This window comes from Trachinotus anak, unplaced genomic scaffold (genome assembly GCF_046630095.1).
Source record: "Trachinotus anak isolate AG129_WGS33_773 ecotype Australia unplaced genomic scaffold, CSIRO_AGI_Tana_v1 ptg000032l, whole genome shotgun sequence".
NCBI lineage: Eukaryota > Metazoa > Chordata > Actinopteri > Carangiformes > Carangidae > Trachinotus > Trachinotus anak.
In genome coordinates, this window is record NW_027273883.1 from 1,721,162 (window position 1) to 1,743,020 (window position 21,859).

Sequence of the window (21,859 nt, forward strand, 5' to 3'; positions counted from 1 at the left end):
AAAACGGATTATAAATGTGCAAAAAGAGCATATTTAGTCAAATGAATGACGTTATGCTGTCAATTATTTTTAGACCAAAACTTTCACTTCAATTCCAAAACTTTAAGTATTTAATGCTCTTTTTGTGGTAGGTATGCTGTGTGTAACTGTGGATAACATGTTCCTGCATTCACTGTATGTTGTGTCCATATATTGATTTTTAATCACTTTATGACCTATATACAGTCTATGTTTATGACCAGTAAAAGGAAATGGGTTAGGTAAATGGATGACAACGAAATCAAAAGAATTCAAAATAATGGAAAAAGAAAGACGTCTTGAAGCGTTTCGTCACGGAGTATTTTTTCAACATTTTACTTTTGTTTTGAAATTCGTTTGTAGTATTTTATGAGGTAATGTTGTACCTTGACTCTGCGCGGTCACATGACTGTCACCGCGGCAGGCATCTGTAGCTGTACTGACTTCAGCGGCAGGAAACGGAAAGAGGGAAGAACATGTGTAATAACTTTTCATTGCTCTGTACGATTCTGTACACAGTGAAAATATAAAATAATACATATAATTACAATCAAAATAAACACCTATAATTATGATAATATATTAAACTTCAAATTTATATGAAATATGAGATATCTGTGTTATCTGTGTGTTCACCTGTTGAGTGAAACCATTGGTTGGAATGTGTATTGTCTCTCTACAAGAAGGCAAAAGCTCTATTATTTTGCCATTGTCAGCTCTATTAATTTACATCCATTTGTATTATTATATAGGATTAGTTTCATGTATTTTAATGTCAGACTTCTCAGCAGCTCTGTTCATCATACGAAGCGGAATTTAAAGTCGGCGGCTGCCTGTTGGCCCGGGGAATGTTTTTAATGTGACACAGCGTGAGGTTGAAAGTTGAAGGGGAACATGGCAGCCGGCGTCAGTGTTAAACATGGGTTATTAAGCAGTAAAACTTCTCTGTGTCACGCTCCTCACAGAAAGATATCCCCCAACCGTGTGTGTATCCAGAGAGCGGCTGAAATACAGAGTGTGAGGGCGGCGACCAGCGCGCCGCCGGACTCGCGACACAACGAGCAGTTCTGTCTGGAGCTGGTCAGGTGGGTCTGACTGCGCTCGGTGCTAACAACACAAGCTAGCTTCAGCGAAGTTAATGTGCATTTACACAGCGGACACAACAGCTTAACTTACGGCCAGATACATCCCGTCCTCAGTTTAAAGGCTCATCTTGAAGGACACGGATAACCAACGCATTTAGAGATGACATTTTAAAGTTTTGTAGGGAGGCAGCATCACGCCAGACTCCATTCAAATATCTGGTATAAATGGAGACAACGCAAAAATTCATAATACCAAAGAATATATTTTGAAAGCTTAGTGTGATATCTGAATATTTTGTGTATAGTCTCCATTTCGGCTCAATGCAGCTCACCAAGAAACGTGTGTTTAAATGTAGTTTTAGCTTCTAATTATGTGTATTATGTATATTAAGTTCACATGTGAAATGACTATGGTCTACTAAGGTTACTCATTTCTTTCAGTCAGTACAGCGAAGTTAATTTATCGAGCTGTTGAAATGTGTTGGAGTCGATTGTGGTTAGTTTCTGTACTGTAATGTTATTATATGTTTATATAAAAGATAAACGGGGTAAATACGATTTAAATGATAAGGTATCACACTGACTGCTGGGTGTCAAACAAATCTCCAAATCCCACTTTTTGTAAAAAGCAGATAGAGCAGTGGGTGATGGCAGCATGTTTAGGATAATTTCTGTTTACTTATTATTTATTTATTTATTCTGGCACAGTTTTACAGTAAAATATCTGTTGCACAATCGTTTGTTTGAAATATACTTTGTGGTCTACTTAGTCCTGAGCCTGTGAACTTACCTAGTTAACTTATGTAAAATTAAATTAGGCTAAATGAAAAGGCGGAAAATGTTGTCAGAGACATTTTACAGCAGTGGCAAAGGTCAATTCAGCATAAATGAAGTGTATCTCTTTCCCCTCTCCCCCTGCTCTCCACCTCCACCACCCCTCCCTGTCTCTCCTCCTCCTCAGGTCCAGAGACTACGATGGCTTTGTGACCTCTCTCCTCCTCCCGGAGGAGGCGCGGCGCTCCTCTTTGGCTCTAAGAGCCTTCAATGTGGAGCTGGCACAGGCAGGTATTCCTACAGGCTGGATGGGGAATTACAGCTGTTGATGCTACTGTTTTTACCATTTTACTGTTAATAATCTTACTGTTAAACAACTGCCGCTGCTACTGTTGCTATTCCACTATCACTATGTTATTATGATTAAAACTGTATTGTACATTGAGCTGTATTATTTCTGATCCCAAGCCTTTTTAAGTGGCTTGTTAAATATTCACCTTCTTATGTTTGTTTTTCCACAAGGTGAAGGACTCAGTTTCCCAGAAGACCATTGGTCTGATGCGGATGCAGTTCTGGAAGACGGCCATAGAAGAAATCTACAGAGACGACCCTCCGAACCAGCCAGTCACCACCGAGCTGTGGAGGGTGAATATCAACCCACAGAGAGCAAAGTGTTCGAACATCTGGTTTCAAAAAGACTGATTCAGCAAAAACGGACAGAAACTTACACAAACAAGACTCTTAGGATTTATCAACATTTAACTTGAGGAAGCTTCTTCTTTCAAATGTTACCTGTTTAATTCTGTTATCTCTGCCTCAGGAGCTTTGAGGTGATTCATTAATGTTGAATGTTGCAGGCGGTGAGGAAACATTGCCTGACAAAGAGATGGCTGCTGAAGATCATCACAGACAGAGTAAGATGTGTTTATTAAAGTCAGCCTGTTCTGACAATGAGAGATTACAGAGCATGTGTCTGTGTGCTGATTTTACATTTTGTCTTTTCTGCTTAATCAGTGGGTAACAAAGAAGAACATTATTACTTCAAATTAATGTTTCCCAAACTGGTGACGGGAACCTCTCAGGGTGCCACAGGAGAAATTAATAAGAGAATAATAATAAAATGTTCAGCAGAAAGTTGTGCTCATTTTCTTTCATGAAATACTGAATAGTTTTAATGAACGAGCTTCAAAAAATATTTAAATAAAACAGGTGACATGTAAAATACTTGAATTTAATGGGTTATTAGAAAAAGCACAGTTTTAAATAAAGACAAATGAAGTGCTGGAACAAATGTCGAAACTCTGTGTGTTTGACCAGGAAAAGGATCTGGATGACAGAGCCTACAGGAACCTTCAGGAGCTGGAGACGTATTCAGAGAACACACAGTCCTCCCTGATCTACCTGCTGCTGGAGTGTTTAGGTGAGGACGTATGAGACACCTCTTGAACTGCTGTCAGAGGTAACACATGTCCTCTCCTCGCTTAGGTCAAGCCATATACTGACACCCTTCTTAGTGATTAGTCATATGGATGAAAATATAGTAGATAGGTTGTGATAAAGGTCAGGATCTTCAAATGATGAGAGAATGTGATCATTTTAAACCCATGTGTCTGTTTTTCGTTGCAGGTTTGAAAAACGTGCACGCCGACCACGCAGCGAGTCACATCGGCAAAGCTCAGGGAATCGTCACGTGTCTGAGAGCGACTCCTTATAACAGCAGCCGGCGGAAAGTCTACCTGCCCATGGACATCTGCATGCTGGTGAGTCAATGCCACACAGTGATATCAGCTCTGTTTGCTCAGAAACTGTTTACCCCTGAAGCAGAAATTAACCCCAGAGCTCCGAGTATCTCCAGGTTCCACTCAGAGTAATTTGATGAAACTGAGGAGGACGATGTATCTTAGTGCTGCACTTCAAAATTACTTTGATTGACCCAAATTAAGATGGAAGAAAAATCAGTTAAAAGCATAAAGAGCACTGTTTACTGTAAAATGATCTTAACAGTGTCTGCTCCAGTTTTGGTACCGCTGCAGAACTTTACTTTTTTATACCTTAATTTGGAGCTTATAATCATATTTTAACCATTTTTTTCATTGTAGAATGTTTACAAGCGCAAGAATAATTTAATCCCAGATGCAGCTGAAATGAAATGTTGATTCTTAAGGACCAAACAATAAAAGCGAATAAAAGGTTAGACAAAGACATAAACCAACAAAACCTGAGTGAAATGACATATCTGAGTTCAAATAACCTGCATATAGTAGAGTCAGTGTGTGAAGGTCAATATTACAATGTTAAATACAGAAGTTTGTCTAAATAAAATATAAAATTAGTTTACTATATTAGTTCAGGAAATGTCTAATAATAGACTTCACATATTTTTAGATATATTTTGTGCTACAGACACATTTCAGTCAATATTCAGAAAGTGTTGCAGTTATTATAATAATAACAACAATAATAGAAATGATAATAACTTAATTTATTTAGCACTTTTCTTAACAAAGTGCTTTATAGAAAAATAAACCCAGATGCAAGAGAAGGCCAAAGAGACTGACGAGAATCAATAACTCAAACATTACCAGGCTGCGCCAAAGAAATGTGTTTTAAGAAGAGATTAAAAAGAAGTTCATAAGTCACAGTGCCTGATTTCAGCTGGGGGAGAGCTCCAGAGTCACCTGTAGTCACAGACCCTGACCCTGGGGGGACCAGCAGGCCTCCTCCTGCAGATCTCAGGTCTCAGCACAAACCATGTCAATCAATCTGAGATGTAATTGGGGGTGAGACCATTTAAAGCCCTAAAATATACTCACAAACACAGACAGTAAAGACACAGGCATATAAAGCAAGAGAATAAGAGATACAGCAACGAAAATGAAACATTTTCAGGACTCTTTCGATGGTTGATTTTCCCTCTTTGAGATTTCTGTCAGAAACCTAAAACACACTCAGTGTTTCCACCTCACTCAGAAAGGCTTCATTAACATAGTTTAGGTTAACACAGACTCTTCTGCCTGATATTTTTAGGATAATTCAAGTCTCACGTTGGCCTCAATAACAAACCTCTTACCTTGACTTTAACCTTTATCTTGTCTGATGTAAACAAGTTAAACTGTGTCCCCACTCGTCTGGTTTAAGGTCTGAATTTTGCTCCCAAAGATAACATAAACACACACACACACACACACACACACACACACGTTTTCTGACTCATGGCTCGGCTTTGACATCGTGTCAAATGATATTCTTGTCGAAGCTGTAATGAAATCATTATCCAGCACAAAGCGACAACAACAAACCAGTGAAGGGTGGTTACACAACAACCATACGGCGAAAAGCAGAGAGCCTCAGATTTAAACCCTCCTGTCTGAAATACACACACACGCACGCACGCACATACACACACACACACACACACATACACACTGCAGATCAACAAAAAATGCTGCAAACAATTTGCAACCTTTGTCTGCGCCATCTGTCCCACAGAGAACAACACACTGCTGAGGGTGTGTGGGTGTGTGTGGGTGTGTGTGGGGGGGTTATATATATACTGTGCAGATGTATTTAGGCTGCTGCATGAAGCACGCAGGCTCTGCCCTTAAAATCTTCAGCTGTGGAGAGATGACGCTTGTGACCCGAGGCCTCCACAGCCCCCTCACCTCACATCACCTCCACGCCGCTGCCTGAAGGGGGGGCTGGTGCTGTGCTGAAACCCCCTCATACTCTCATATACATATGAACCATTTAGCTCTTGACTAAAGAAGCAAAACAAGATCAAATTGAACATTTTGTTGATTAAAAAAAAACCTGGAGAGAGATGAGAGAGGAGCTCATTTTCCCGTGACACTGTTGATCATGTGTGAACCACAGGGGGAAGGATTACATAAGAGAGGGAAGCTGAGTGAAGAGCCACTCACACATCAGCAATCAAATAAAACACTATTAACAATATCACACATTTAAAATGATTCACATTTATCTCCTAATTGTTGGTCTTCTGGGGTGGCTGTCGTTTTCAGTTTCTTATTTTTGGAAGCATCTCTCTCAGGTCTTGCTTCAAAAGGACTGAGAGTGTAAGTCTTCAGTCAGATTGTGAACAGGCTGGGAAGGGGTGGATGGTCAGCGTGTGGGTAGAGGGGCAGGTACTTGGTTTCCAAGCTGTAGGTTTGGCTGTAAAAGTGTGTCCATACTTAGACAGGAACATTTGTCAACACATCTCTGTCTCTCCTGCTTCCAGAGCGTATAAACAGTGAGACCTGCTGATTTTGTCCCACATCACAGTTATAAAATAATTATTTTTTCACTGGACTAACAAGAGTTTTAATGATATAAAAATATGAAAAGAGAAAAATATGTGAATGAGATCAACTGTGTTGTGAATTGGCTGCGTTTAAACACAGAGCAGGAGGTTTAACAGACTCAGCAGAGCGGAGAGACAGGAAATACAGAAACAGAGTCATGCAGCAAAGAGCTCGGAGAGACGGGAATCGAATCAGGGACTCGCTGCTCCGAGGATGTGCGCCTACATGTTATACGTCCTTATGACTCAGCTCTCAGGTGGCCCAGGAACTCTTGATTTAAATGTCGATATACCCAGTGATTGAGCACAGCTGTTGTCATGGATCTGCTTTCATATTGATTTTGTTAAAATAACGATCACTTTTCACCAGATTGTGATGGTTTTTATTTTGTTCGTGTTTTTTAATGTGGACAGAGGTCGAAATACAAGAAGAGACGACTTTGTCTGGATTTATATCCACTAACTGACAGCACTTCTCTCATTCATACCGTGGAACAGCTGGGTTGTACAGTTGAACTACATTTGAGCCTTTTGTGTGACAAAAATAGAAATGACTCCCCTGATCACAGGCAGATGCTGTAGGTAGTTTAGATCAGATGTGGCTGATAGGTGGGTCGGGTGTCTCTGAGCCAGTAGAGTAGAGTTGTTAAAGTTATAATCTGTAACTTCTCCACGTTAAAATGTCTTAAAAAAAAACAGACCTCTGTTCTATATGTTGTTGAGTTAAGTTCTTACATCATCACAAATGTTTCCATCAATTCTCAAACCAGAGAAATCTGTGATTTTAATCATGGTAAGGCTCTGTTTCATTGGTCGCCTGTCAGTGATGTCATATCCTCTGTGCTCATGTGTAAGTGTTGTTTGTCTGCAGAAACTCAAATTAACTTTTATCCAGTTAGACGGCTCAGCTCCAGCTGCTCAGAGACGTCCTGTTTCGGCGAATCACTGATTTTCAAAGTGAAACTGCTTGTTTCAGTGTAGAAAATTCAGCTCCAGGTAAAAACCTCCTGAACCACTGACACTGAAGGATCCAAACCAGGAGAAGCTGATGGGAATAGTAGCAAAGACAACAATTCCCATGATCCCACGCTACTTTATAGCATTACCAAATGAAATCTTTTGTTCTTGCTTTGATTGAGAGACCTGGAGTGGCAGGAGTTAACCACTGTGCATTTAACAGGTGCGTTACCAGGTGCATAAATGCCTTTGTTGGTTTGCTGAAAGGTCAGTCGCTTGGGTCAAAACTGAAAGAGCAGCTCTGATACTTATGGCAGCATTCATTCACCTCTCTCTTCCTCATCTAAAAAAAAAAAAAATATTCTTCACCACTCCTTCCATTATTCCTGGCTCATTGTTTTCCATCATTTTCCAGCTGCAAGCTCAGTCCAGTCTGAGGCAATTTGCCCAGCTCTTAAAAAAAACAGGAGAAATTGTTCTCTGGGAAATTGGTCTGTTATTTTGGACCTGTATTGGAAAAAGAGGGGAGGTCAGATCAGTTCCGCCTGACAGCCTCAATTTAGTCATCACGGTCTGCAGGTCTGAGGTGTTGAGAGGAATATGTGAGTAGAGAAATTAATTCCAAGTGTCAAAAGGTTTTAGAATTACACAGAAATGATTGTTATTTATTCTGCTCATCATTCTCAAGATGATGTCAGGTTATTTCATTCTCAGTGACCCACTTGGTCATGAATAATAATGTATCATTAAGTCTCACATTTTCGCAGAAAAACACTTGAGCGTAGAAGAATGAGCAGATTTTCACCTGGATTTAATGCCTCCTACATTAATACAAGTAACTGTCACTTAATTCTTTAGTGTGCATCAGTTTCCCAAACTTGAATGGCAATATGTTTCAGTGTTGCTATGAATTTTATTACAAGGATTTTGCACAGTTACATTTCAGAATTAATTTAAAACAGGTCCAAAGATTAACAGTCGTTATTTCAATGTTAAAGACCCATCCAAAGAAAATCTATATGATGTTTTTATATAATTAAGACACATGATAAGTGAAATAATCAATCGACACCATGACTGAGTGTTCCCTCCTTGAACCAATGACAGTCTCATGAAAACAGATTCAGACAGTCAGGGATTCATACGTCAAGGAACCTGAGGAACCAATCCTGTCAACTTGTAGGGACAGGGGGCGGGGCTAAATACGCCTGAAACCTTGTCAGTACAGGGAGCAAGAGTTGGCATTAGCACAACCACTAACACTATGTTAGCCACTGCCAGTTACAAGCTAACAAACAACATAAACAAATAAAAGATGCTAACTACGCTAACGGTTCTGATCCGTCTGCTAGTCTCCATTCACTGTGGATGAACAGCAAAGAACAGAAATCTGACAACAGAAAACTCTAATTGAGCAAACCCCATTTTTGGGATCTTAAAAATGTATATTTTATCTTATACATATAGTAAGACGATATGTACATGCTCAATGTTCAAAAATGTTCACCAAAGGGAGATGCAGAAGCAGTCGTTAACATCAGGGGACTGAGATACTCTGTGCTAGTCTGCACTGATCTCGCAGCTCAACAGCTAAATTGAAATAATTCTGTTGAAGAATCCAAACTGAAACCTAATGCAGCCTGGTGCTGTGGGGGCTGGTTGTGTATGAGTGCAGGGGTGGTGAACAATGTCACACTACATTGCCGGTGCACCAGAAGGCGACCTGGAGCAGTTTTAAGTGTCTTCTTTCAAAGGATTAAAGAAAAGCCTCAGCTCTCATGCATGTGCAGCTGAAGAGGATGCATCTGAACCGAAGAGATAAGCGCTGGTTTTAAGTTCACGTATCATTCGTGCCTCAAAAACACAAGCATGTGTGTCTCTGTGTTTCTGCAGCACGGAGCGTCTCAGGAGGACTTCATCCGCAGAAGCCGGGAGCAGAACGTCCGGGACGTTGTGTACGACATCGCCAGTCAGGCTCACGTACATTTACAACATGTATGTACCACACCTCGTATGTGACGGCTGTCAAAAACCACGGGTATTAACGTGCTGCTGTAATGGCCTCCACTCCTCTGGGAAGGTTTTCCTCCAGACTGCAGGGATTTACATTTACATTGGCATTATTCATTTGACAGATGCTTTTGTGCAGAGTGAGGTACAATCCAGGCCACAGCAGATCAAACAGGAGCCTTTGAGAGTGCCTCCACATTCACGCTCCACCTGACAGGAGAACCACTGGGCCGCAGGTGTTTGAAGAGGCTCTTTAAGTGCTCTCAGGAGAAATGGGGCTTTGAGTGATTTTGAGACTGAGGAGGAATCAAGTAGCCGTGTCAAGTTTGGTGTCTTGTTCCATCACAGTGGGAGCACTCAGATACTTCCTGCCTCGCAGTGACAGCAGCGCAAGTTGTTGTTTGTTTCAGATCATAGTGAACAGGAAGGTTCATGAATGAGTTCAGATATCTGATCCTAAACCAGGGAAAAAAGACCCAGAGCAAAAAGTACACAAAATGTGGTAACTGAGGAGACTACAAACTGTTTTTATAATAATATATAGTTATATTGTTGTATTTTATATTTCAGGTATAAGTTATGCTGCCACTGAACAGCAGCTCAGAGTTTTATTTGCCACATGCCGAGGTTCAATGTAGAGCTCCAGAGAGAAGCCTGAGAGAGGAGATGTAAAACTACACTGAGATGGTTTTTGATCAACACTTCAGATAAAACACTGGAGAACAGTGAAATATGGGACCTTTAACTCAGGTTTGTATTAATGGAAAAGTCCTGGAAAATGTCCAAAACGTCAAGCTGCACGAGCTGAACAATATTTAATTTAGTTGGTGCCTCTGCAGCAGCTGAGCTGCAGCTGCAGAGATGAGGCAAAGTAAAACTCACATCAGCATCAGTTAAGCTTTGTGACACTCTTGAATACTTTTTAAGCCACTTAGCGAGAGCCTGAACAGCGGGAATAAAATGTGAGTGCTGCTTTTAATATTCAAATTAATACCAGTGATGGAGGATGCTTTAACATGCAGGGTTTATTTACAGCTTGCAATATCTTTGCACACAGTATAAACACACAGTGCAGTAATGGAGCTCTTCAGAGCCAGGAACCAACTGGCCTGGAGATTTATTAGCCTCCAATAACACGCCTCATTGATTTTCCTTTAGAGGCTTTTTTCATTAAGCTGCTGCCCAAACATTCATCAGCATTTATGTTTTATTTGAACCTTATTTATAGCAATTAAGGATGTTCCTAACAGTAAGACAGCAGGATGTAACTAAGGATTTACTTCTTCTCTGCATGTATTTAATTTGTTTACTGTTGACTGTCCTCCCCTGCCTCTCAGTCAATTAGAGAAGCGCCTCATTAATAACTGAAAAACAACAAGAGAAGAGGCTCATATAGAGGTTATGTCAGTCATTAGAACATCTGATGGCCTCTGTGTTTGACAACACTCAAGTCCATCACAGTAACAGCAGGACACGTGTTTACAGTTAAATATGTTGGTATCTCAGTGGCCTGTTGTCAATCTCTCTTCACTTACATCCTTCATTTAAAGGTGCAAGTGCTTTTATATAGTCACATATATACATAAATATATTTCCGCATCAATTTTGTGGAAAAACAGTTGACTGAAGAGCAATTCAAGAAGTTAAGCTTCAGGAAACAGAATCTGAAAATGACAAAGAGGCTCCTTCTGCTTTTATGTCTTAATCTTAATGGATTTTTAAAAACACCACCACCACAGAAGGAGAGGTGAATTTACCTTTTGAAATCATAACTTTATACAGAAATATTGTGCTGATTCTTTATTTCTTTGAAGAATTTAAGAGTTTTCTGAACCGAGACTCTCGTGGTTTCATCAGTCCCCTGAAGAGACTCAGCTCTTGGCCGTCACAAAGTTGATTCATTTAAATGGAACCTCTACAATCGCTGTGTTTGCTCACAGCAGTGAGGTGAATCCATGCAGAAAGATTCCTGCCTTCAACCAGCAGCAAACCATCTCAACAACGTTGATTTTGGAAGCTGCTGTTTGAGTTGTTGAAAATAATCTTTCTCTGGTAAACCTAAAAAAATCCCTGTTCGAGTGCAGTAAACCGACAGTCCAGACGTTAACTGGCTGATCGTGTGCATCGGAGTGTAACAGCTGACACCTGGAACATTTTTAATGTGTGACTGCGTCTTTGCCTAAACTTGCACCATCAAAAGAAAAATGATGTTTCTGAATGTTCACAGTTTTGCAGGAACTTTATGTGCAGTTCCATCTCCTCTAAAGCTCAGTTTGAGACTTGGTCAGAATGAACCTACTTACTGTCTTTTTCCCGTATTTGTTTGGTAATTTCTTTGTCTTGTTTCTCTTTCAGGCTCGATCATTTAGCCACAACGTTCCAGCAGCTGCCACGCCGGCCTTCCTCCAGACGGTGAGTCAGATAAGATGGTTAGATGAGAAGCCGCTCAGGGACAAAATTAAAGGCGACAATTGTTTATGGGTCTCATGAAAGCTTTGGTATAAGAGTCATTAAGAAACACAGACGATCTGTGAAAATTAAAATCAGTTGTTTTATTATGTCTCAAAACTTAAATGAAGCATTCAGGAAAAGCTTTTAAAACATTCAGTCTCTTTTCTTTGTGAGGAGTTCACACAGACAAAACACAGCTTCCATCAAAGCTAAACAATTCTTCAGCTTTCTGTTGCACCGAAACACATAATCCTCACCACTTCTCATCAATCACAAGTTAAATTGACATCTCAAATTTCCCTTTAGAGTTGTAAATCAAGGTTCTACCTCTGTAAATCCCCCTTTTCACTGGTCAAAAAACCTGCACAGATCCACTAACATCCTAACAATGGGAAAGGGTACATCGGGTCAAATGAGTCTTTTATTGGCTCCGAGTGGCGTTGATGTTCTGTCTTTTAGAACACAAACACTGTAAACAGACCTGTCATCTGCCCAGCTTACTGCTGTTAAACCAAAGACACCACAGATACACTGCGCTCAGGGATGAAAGAGTGAGCTGCAGCCCTGAAATAAGTTTCAAAAACACACAGAAAATCACACACAATCACACAATCGAAGCATCTCACACGGAGGCTCCAACACTGACGGGAGCAACAACCCAGGGATGAGTCTGCACGGCAGGGAACAGCTGTGTGTGTGTGTGTGTGTGTGTGTGTGTGTGTGTGTGTGTGTGTGTGTGTGTGTGTGTGTGTGTGTGTGTCCATGTGTCCTCAGTCTTGTAGCTGGTTTACCCATGTTTACGATACCTGTTCATACTCACTAATTTTGGTGTAAAAGATAATTAGATTTGTTGCTGTGGCTGAAAAGTTACACTTTACTGAACTCTCATCAGATGCTCTAAAGCCTGGGGGGTATCTGTCACTAAAACCTGCACATACCAAGTTTTAGTTTTCAGGGAGTCTCGCTGCTGTGCACATAAACACAAACTCAAACGATAACATTGTGCCCTCGGTGTCAAAATCTCATGTTTTTCCTTCCTTTAATTCACATCCAGAGGTTTCAGGCTGTGTTTGCACATGTGCATGTTAACTGAGAATTAATTCACATCAGGTTTGTTTTAAAGCAGCAGGAGTTTAGAGCTTCTGATAGTGAAACTGGATTATTCTGTGCAGTGATGATGTAAGTTAAAGGCAATCATTAAAAACAGTGATGACTTTCTACTTAAAGAAAAAAACATTTAAAATTAGAGCATCTTTATTCATATCTACGTCGAGTTTTATCCCAGGCTCAGCTCATCAATCAGACACGGAGATTATGAGAAAAAACAGTTTGTTTTTTTCTTTTTCATATGAAGCACATCAGCAAAGTGACTCATAACTAATAAAGAACTTTACAAAAACTCACAAACTTATTATTAAATAATCAGGAGATAAACAGCAGCTGTTAGTTTAGACCTGCAGAGGTGGTTGAGTCTGCTGTGGTTTTGCATTGGAGTCACATAATGTGGTGTCACAAACCAGACGCATCACTCAGACCAGATTCAGTGTCTGAACCACAAACAGTTTTACTGCCCAGAGGTTTTCACATTCAAGGAATTTGCCTGAGAGAAAAATCATTTTTAAAGATGTTTTTTAAAAAGTAGGATGTGGTTGTATTCAGATCTAATTGTTTGTTCATGTATTTGTCAACTACTTTTCAGGCTGCTGCATAAACAGATAATAAATTAATGATCATTTCAAACACAGCTAGAATAATATAAATTGCTTACAGTGACAGTATAGTTAGTTTCACTTTATATACTGTTTACAAATGGTAAATAAATGTAAAAGTATGCAAGTAAAATATTTCCCAGAAAGACCCTAAATTGAACATCATTTAGAGATAAGATGGTAAAAGACAACGTCCTGTTTTTCAACTTCATGCTTATTGGGCAAAATTAAACAAACATATTCCAGTTGTTCCATTTTCCCTTTTAAACTCTACTATATAAAAACACAAAACCTGCAATCTGTGTAAATTTCCTGTTCTTTCTCTGCCCTCATTTTCTGTCATTTCCCCAACCACATAAATTATTCCGCTCCACTCTTTCAGACAATGCCTTTCTATAAAGATGCAAATAAAAACAATCTTGCCACCGTAAATCATCAGGTCTGAGAGTAAGATGAAATTTAAAGCTGAATTTCTGCATCAATAATTCAGCAAAACAATTATAAAAAAGAAACCTTCTGACCTAATTGTCTCCTCCACTTCAGGAACCAAACAGTGGCAGTTTTAGAGTTACACCAAAGAAAAGTACCAGTATCTCGATATTTACTAACTATCAGCTTTTGACCTCTGCAGTTGAAGTTCAGAAGTTGTTCTCTGCTGCAAGAAATCATTGATTATAGTTTACAGGAAGTGATTTTCTTTTGTGATGGGAGATAATAACTGTGATGCTGAGCTGAGATATAGAGCTGAGAAAATGGCGTACGTCAGTCTGCACACAGTACAAACCTCTCTGCGCTCCTCAGAGTACGGGGATGATTCTCACGCTGCGGTGGACCTCTACACTGCAGCAGAGGTCACTTGTGTTCGTGTGTGTGTGTGTTTGTGTGTTTGTGTTTGTGTGTGTGAGAGATGCTCTTCCAGCTCATTGTGCTTGTCCACGTGCAAAAGCTGACACGACCACTCGGGGTTTCTCACCGCGCTGAAAATTTAATTTGGATGAATCGCAGGTTTGGATGAGTGTCGTGTGAAACAGCAGGAAACAGAGCGAAGCCTGAGGGACATGAAACACAGCAACTGGCCACTGCAGCTCTTTTATTTCAATGCATGAGTTTTATTGAAGCAGTGCTGAGCCAGGTGGTGCTGAAGTATTCCGTCCTGTAGATCACAGATTCCTGTTCAGTTCACACCAATTTCAAAAACAAAAAAAATACACTGACATCTACTGAAGTCAGGCAAATCATTTTAGTTTTATTCAGTGAGACTTTGCTCTTTTCTCCAAGGAGAAAACTGAAAAGTGACATTTGAAACTCAAAGTGAAGCAACTGTGATTCGTTCAGGGATTCAAACTGGTCTAATGCTTTGTTCCCTGAGATGTTTCTGGCAGCTGGAGAAGCAGAAAGCCAATCAGAGCTTTGTCAGCAGAATGCCAACATCATCTTCCTGCATAGTTTTCTAGCTACTTCAGTGCAAACACAACAAATAACTACAGGGCACCTACCAGAAACACTGAATAAGACATAACAGCTGTTGCTATTGTTCAGCTATAATCAATATTTTTGTATTTTAACAATGAATCGAATAAATGTAAAAGGAGTTGCACACATTGACAAACAAAAATGATCCCCCGGCTCAGTTCTGCTGGTCTTTCAGTGTCTTTCAGCTCATTGTTTTGGTTCTAGCTCTCCATATTAAATAATGAAAATAATGTTCTGTTCAATGCTTGTTTACACTGACCTGAAGCGTTGGAGAAAAAGAGATTAAACTGTGAACTGTGAACTTCTTCTGTGGTGTTGTGTGCTGCAGGTGGTGTTGGAGGACTACCTGCAGAGAGTGAGGAAGGCAGATTTTGATGTTTTCCACCCCAGTCTGCAGAACAGAAACCCCCTCCTCCCCATCCAGCTCTACCTCCGCTCCTGGAAGAAGACCTACTGATGTCAGTCCTCCACCCTCCCCACTCCCACCCCCCACCCCCACCCCAGTGATTCCAGTTTGTCTGACACCTCTGAGAGCTGGAGGACTGAAGTCCAGAGACTTCACCTCTCTGGGGGATTGTGCCTGTGAACTCAAGTCTATAAAGAAATCCAGACCTGTTTGAACCACAGCACCGCGACTGAAGTCTGCTTCTTTATTAAAACACCAACAGCACCAGAGACACCGACCGTCATCTCTCAACCTCTGCCTCACTCACCAGCTTTACTCATAATACTCAGACAGGATACAGCTGCTGTTTAAGACGAGAGCACGAGTTGTTGCAATGAATTCAAGTTTTTTAATCTGTTGTCTTTATTACAATTTAGCTCTGATCTTTGTAGCTTAACCGTCATTTCTATCTGTGTTAACTGTAACTAACACTTTTAATTCCTGAGATCTGTGAACACGTCATGAGCAGAGATCAGAAACAAACCTTCAGTTTCAAAGAAAACAAGTCAAACTGTATAATTTTTTTTGACCTAGTACATGTAAGAGCCACTCTCTCATGCAGGAGTCTTATAAACAGATGCTGTGCTGCAGCTGCAGGCTCTCTCCCTCCTGTATGTGCATAGGACAGACACATGAGGAAGAGACATGCACAGTATCTTCATCACACTACATTTAAAGCCTGAGGTTCTCCCACACTGTGCAACATCATTAAGACAAACTCTGCCTTCACATTAAAACACACAGGATTTGCTGATAGTATCAGTCTTACTGCTAAATACACACAGATGGAACAGGACTGAAGGTTTTAGTACTAAACTACTCACAGGCTTTTCCTGGTCAGAGAGGGATTCATTTGGACACATGGGTTGGTTGCTCTCACTTTCAGTAAAGTGCTTTAGATTAGGACTCAACCACCGACCCCCCCGTATTCATATTACTGACGTCTTCTCTCCAGTACACCTCACCTGTTATAAAATATGAGAATATATCGTTCGCCTCCCTGCACAGTTTGGGCTCATGTTTTAATGTCTCTGTTGATCTGAGAAGTGAAAACATGAGAAGTCAGAGACAGGAAAAGTTGGCTTCCTGGTTCTGGCTCAGATATAAAATCCTGGTGGGAAAAAAACCCCCAGTGATCTTACTCAGAAAATGTGAGTGGACTCGACTGATGCACACACACATCGACTTTTAGGGAGCAGTCATAGTTTAGATAATCTGACTGTTGTTGGTGAGAAACTACAACAATAAGATCCAAGTTGTACCAAACTCAAGTGTTTTACAACGTGACCTTTAGAGGAGGAAGAAGGGGAGAGAATGGTTCTGGAAAGACGGCGTCAGTCTGGCACGAACATGATAAATCCTGGTGGAAAAGCCGCTCTACAGCTTTCTGAATGTTTCTATGGAAACAGAGGGATTTAAGTTATCCAGTTATTCAGTTTCAGAGACGTATAAAAGAAACGTTTCACCATGAATTACCCCCCAAGTTTCATAAAACATGCTCTGATCGTGTGAGTCCTGTGACAGTCGGGAGTTCGGTTGCTTGGATTATTTGTTGTTTCTTTTTTTCTTTCCTCTCCTGGAAGCAGAATTATTGAGGCGGCAGAAAGAGGAGCTCACAGAGAGCTGATTTCATAATCAAATTCCCTCTGCAGAGGAGGCAGCGCCAATCAAAGGAAAGAATAGAATCTCAAAAGATAATGAGGTGGATGACGAAGGCACAGGCAGCATAAAATAAGCAGCAAATCATCTGAGAACAGGCTGGAGACAAATTACACCTGTGGAGACCTGTCAGAAGTTTCTTGCTGCACAAACACATCAGTGCGCTCAGACTCATCCGACTGTCAGTGTGTCGCTGTTACTGTACCGGTGTCATCCTCTGTAGCTGTTATCAAACCAGACTGAGCCCAGAACGGACAGGAAGCTGCTCCATGTTGGTCTGGTTTCCTGGACGACCAATCACTGCTCTTCAGGCTGAGACGGCGCCGTGTGTGTTGAATGAACCTGAAACGAAACACTCATCAGGTCTGTTATTTAGCAGCTGAAGGATCAAATACCTCCAGTATCTTTAAATAAAGTATGAATAAGACACATTTCTTGTCTGATTGACACATCTTCATTTAATAACAGCGGAGGTGGGAAGTACATTTACACAGGTCCAGTACTGAAGAACAGTTTGAGGTACTTCTCTTGTACTTCACTCTATACTTTCTACTGCACAACACTTCAGAGGGAAATCTTGCACTTTTTATTCCACTGTATTAATGTGATGGCTAAAAAATGGGAGGCGGAGCTCATAGTATCAAACAGGGTCTGGCAAAATATGTGGAAGAATTTATTTTAAAACTTCTTCATGTCCAATGTTCTTTATCACATCTGAGGTAAAAGGTAAAAAAAAAAAAAAAACACTTGAATGAAAATATTCTGAATGTGGTTCTGTAAATGTCGATCATTGTCGTGTTCTGGAAACAACCAAAATCAAACAAATTCTGGGAATACAGTGTAAAGAGAGGGAGAGAAGAAAAAAAAGATTTTACATTAAAACATATGAGAATCTTCTTCAATGCAAAACCAAACTTTAAGAAAAAGCTGTTTCTACTCGGGGACGTTCCCTCAAAACATTTCACATGTTTCATATTTTTAAATAACTGTTAAAAACCCACAGAGGTGGATTGAACCAATATTTCACAAAAAGAAAAGTTAATAGAAAAAAATACAATAATGCCATCAAATGACTGTATGAGAACTGTGTTTTTTCCTCTTTACTATTGATCATCTCATGGCCCCACAAATTTATCTTGTGCCCCTTTGGAGGGTCCTGACCCCTAGGTTGGGAACCACTGGAATAAATAAACTGTATATGTATAAGTGGTTAAAACCTACAACAGTAAAATGACGCTGAAGCATCGATGACTCAGGATTAATCATCTGATATTAGTCACAGGAGCCACATACTTCATTACTTCGATTTTTAAAGGACATTTTGCCAGTAATACTAATAATGGAGTATTTTTACATCGTTGTATTGGTTCTTTCACCTCAGTTAAAAAGGTTTGAGAATTTTTTCCAGCCCTGATAAGAAAGTCAAGTTACTGACTTTTCCTCATCGACGTCTTTGTTTGAACAGAGAGATTTTTCTGGCTGGACTTTCCCAGTTCTTATAAAATCCGGTCTGATCTGGTTCCTTCCTTCACATCCACAAATGTCAGGGAGCGATTGAGCCTCTGACTACAGAGCAGCTGCTGCAGAGTGTGAACATGTGTATGAAGCTGTGTGAATACAAAGCAGGGTGGTGGTGAAATGAGTTTACTCAAGAAATGTTGCCTGAATAAATAAAAGAGAATATGAGTGCCAGACAGGAATTTACAATATGGATGTTATGTATTAATATGACGGCTTGTGTGAATACAGATGCCAACTAAACATTTCTGTCATGTCCTCACGGAGAAACCTGAAAACAGCGTCGGCTCTGTGCTGAATATTTCATGAAATGTGTGTTTTATAACACACACACACAAAAAAGAATCATATACAAAATGCAGCTTCAGTTCCACAGAGTGAACAGAAAGGAAACTGCAGTAATCATGACCAGAATATTATTACCGTGCTAACTGTGTTCACAGGTACTTTTAGGACAACGTGGACATTTTTTACTAAACAAGACATTTGACAGTTTAGAGAGAGACATTAACAATGACAAAGAGAGAGAGGAGTGTGACGTGTAACAGAGGGAATCTGTGGATGTTGTATTGATGTGTCTCCAGACCTGCCGTCTTCTGCTGGAGAGTAAATGTGTGTTTGGAAAAACTGCTGCTCAATTCAAACAAGGTGCCTAAAGACAAGTTTGATCTTCTACTTAAAGTGGCTGCAGTGCAACTTAAAGGTCCATATTTTACACATTGTTTTATTTGAAGTGTTGATATCCATAAGAAGACATAGAACCAGGCCTCTCTTGTGATTGGCTGACAGTTCTCTGAGTGATCTAATAGAAATACAGCAGATTTCAGGTAAACACTCAGAGAAACCAAATCCTGCAAGGTTGGATGGTGGGTCCAGGTGGGTGGGATTTGGGGTGTGGCTGAGGGTGGTGACTGCTTTGTTGTGACATCACAAAGTTGCAGAAGTCCTGACAGCTGGTTTTAAGGCTCAGTTTCTGAATACAGGCTGTGTGCATTTCTCTGTGGACTGAGGCTTTGATACTTTCACAGTATTAATATAGAACCTAGACCTGCTTTATAATCACAAACACATGGACATCTACCTTTAGACTGGATGAACCCTAAGACCATCCAGTAGTGAAGTGGTGATTAATATTCAGGAGGTGCAGGAGAGGTCTCTGCTGTCAGGACTGTATCCAGCCCATTATCATGCATTAACTCTGCTGCAGACTGAGCTGATAGAGCCGAGAGTTCAGTCTCCTTATGGTCTGTGATGACAGCCGCAGACAGGTGACAGCTCTGTTTGCAGGAAACAGCCAAATGCTCTGCCACAGCTACAGAGGAACAGCAGCACACCATCAGTGCAAGTACAGACAAACTAGCTGGCGCTAAGCAGTGTCCACAAAATGCTAACATCACGACCGTGTCACTGCCCAACCACCTCTGAGCAAGTCTGGATCACCAACTGGGCCAAGTGAGCAACTGGCCAGGGGCCCCAGACCCTGAGGGGCCCTGAAAAGCAGAGGCTCACCTATCCCCTCCTTTGGTTAACTAAGTGCAACATCAACTAAAAGGTGGGCAGCATTATTAGCATCATCGGACCATGTTTTTATTATTTTAGGGAGGTCTGGTTGCACAGGATGTAAAGGTCCCATAATGTATAAAGTGAGATTTCTATATTAATACTGTGAAAGTATCTTACATTATATTAACACTCCAAATAAAACAAAGTAAAAGTGTCAAATATGGGACCTTTAATGGGACCTTATAAAGAGGTCAGTGACCACGAGACAAAAATAATCCAACATTTACAGGTGAGTTTCAGCTCACAGGAGAACCTGGTCTATCTCTACCTGAACCTCAGTCTGAGATTTGTTTCTTCATGTAAATGAGAAGCTGGGACCAATCGTTGCTCTTTGTGTACAGGTGTGTGTGTGTGTGTGTGTGTGTGTATGTGTGTGTGTGTGTGTGTGTGTGTGTGTGTGTGTTCATGGTTGAAATGAGGCCCTTGGAATCCTCAAAAACACACTTTGCCCCAACAATGCTATTATCATTGGAGCCAGTAAGTTAATTATGCACATTATGTTAATTATACCACTTTTCATGACAGTGCAGTGGAAGCTTTTCCCACATTTCTCTCTACATAACATAACCTTTAACCTGTGAATCAGGACAGTGGCTCGGTTTTTATGGACATTAGAGGATGAGTGAGGTGAAGTCTTATTTTCTATGATTAATTTATGTCATATTTTTCAAAGCAGGCTGCAGTGTATTATTAATGACGCTCAGAGCTAATCGTCCCCGGGGTAGAAGGAGGAAGGTGGTCTACTGATGTCTGGAGAAAACCTAAATGATGAACCTAATGTCTGATAAAGGTACATCATCATTAGCTGTGGAAACAGGCAGGTTGAGGGTTTAATCGTCTCCTGGAGAGAAGAGAAAGACTCGTTGTGTCACTGCTGTTTTGCTTCTTCCTGCCGCCGTCTCGTGCTGATTTGGCTGCTCATCTCACCGTCCTACTGTCCTGTGGTTGCATTTCCTGATCTGTCGCCTCATTGGCTTCAGAACATGATGCAGCTGGAAATGAGCCTTCTGGCTACACTGGCTCATTCACAGACACATTTCCTCTTTAAAGATGAAGAGGAAATGAGACTGAAGATGAAGTCTGTTCCATCTTATCCGCACTTTTCAGTAAAATGTTTCTTATAAGTTCTTCTTTATGGACAGTTTCAAAAAACTTGCACTGGTGCCGGAAGTGTTATTCATTCTTAGCACACACAGGTCTGGAGGTTATTGATAGTTTGAATATTGCACATCTTTCAGGCCTCAGGGGAGCAGGGCTCATATGATATGCAAGTATGAAGCAGAAGTAAAGCTTGAATCAGTATGCTCTCACAATATGAAGCCGGAGGCTAAATAAAATGTGTTTTTCTTAAATTAAATTTTTTACAGAATGCGTTATAAATGACCAGAGCTGTGTCCCAGTTCAGGGGCTGCATGGTTCAGAGGATGGTTTGTAAAGGTGTGGCCCTTTGCCATCGTAGATGTTCTCACCAAACGTGGCTCCTGTCGCAACTTTCACAACTTTTCCACAAGAACTTGGTCCTTGGTTTTAACAGTTAGCTCTCTCTGTCGGTGTCTGCTGCCAGATTATTTTCATTACTGGTGTGCAATGAATCTTGGGATCTTTTCCTCCACCTGGTGGAGCCTTTGTGGCCCAGAAAAGAATGATGCATGTCGTGTTCACAGCTGACGGAGCCTTTGAAATGGGACAGTAGTCCTCAAACGCAGCCTCCGAAGGATGTGGCCCCTGAATTGGGACACAGCTCCAAACACACTGAAAAGTTAAATTAATTTAAAATGTAAAAACACAAACAGGCACTAAAGTTTACAGCAGCAGATGGTATTGACAGGCTAAAACACAAACAAGCACTGAACCGGTCGACACATAGAAGCCAAGTCTCAGGAGAAGGTGAGAA

The 21,859-nt window shown here is 40.7% G+C and overlaps 1 protein-coding gene across 2 annotated transcripts; it reads left to right on the top strand.

The window, feature by feature from the left end:
* The first annotated feature begins 857 nt into the window (after nt 1–857).
* Nucleotides 858–17,317, top strand: ndufaf6 (NADH:ubiquinone oxidoreductase complex assembly factor 6). Of its 2 annotated transcripts, XM_071469988.1 has the most exons (9): nt 860–1,103; nt 2,065–2,164; nt 2,400–2,522; nt 2,735–2,791; nt 3,195–3,297; nt 3,504–3,637; nt 9,031–9,132; nt 11,503–11,559; nt 15,109–17,317. In XM_071469988.1, exons 1-9 carry the CDS (start codon nt 913–915, stop codon nt 15,235–15,237), a joined length of 996 nt encoding a protein of 331 aa, XP_071326089.1. In that variant the 5' UTR covers nt 860–912; the 3' UTR covers nt 15,238–17,317. The 2 variants fall into 2 exon arrangements, with proteins under 2 accessions (XP_071326090.1, XP_071326089.1); XM_071469989.1 differs by lacking the exon at nt 9,031–9,132 and having other exon boundaries at nt 858–1,103; nt 15,109–15,455.
* Nucleotides 17,318–21,859: the final 4,542 nt, after the last annotated feature.

What these genes read in the sequence shown, in the direction of transcription:
- ndufaf6 (XM_071469988.1), top strand. Translation starts at nt 913, where the DNA reads ATGGCAGCCGGCGTCAGTGTTAAACATGGGTTATTAAGCAGTAAAACT. An exon ending in TCACCACCGAGCTGTGGAGG is followed by an intron (nt 2,523 to 2,734) that starts GTGAATATCAAC and finishes TGAATGTTGCAG; the next exon opens with GCGGTGAGGAAACATTGCCT. An exon ending in CTCACGTACATTTACAACAT is followed by an intron (nt 9,133 to 11,502) that starts GTATGTACCACA and finishes TTTCTCTTTCAG; the next exon opens with GCTCGATCATTTAGCCACAA.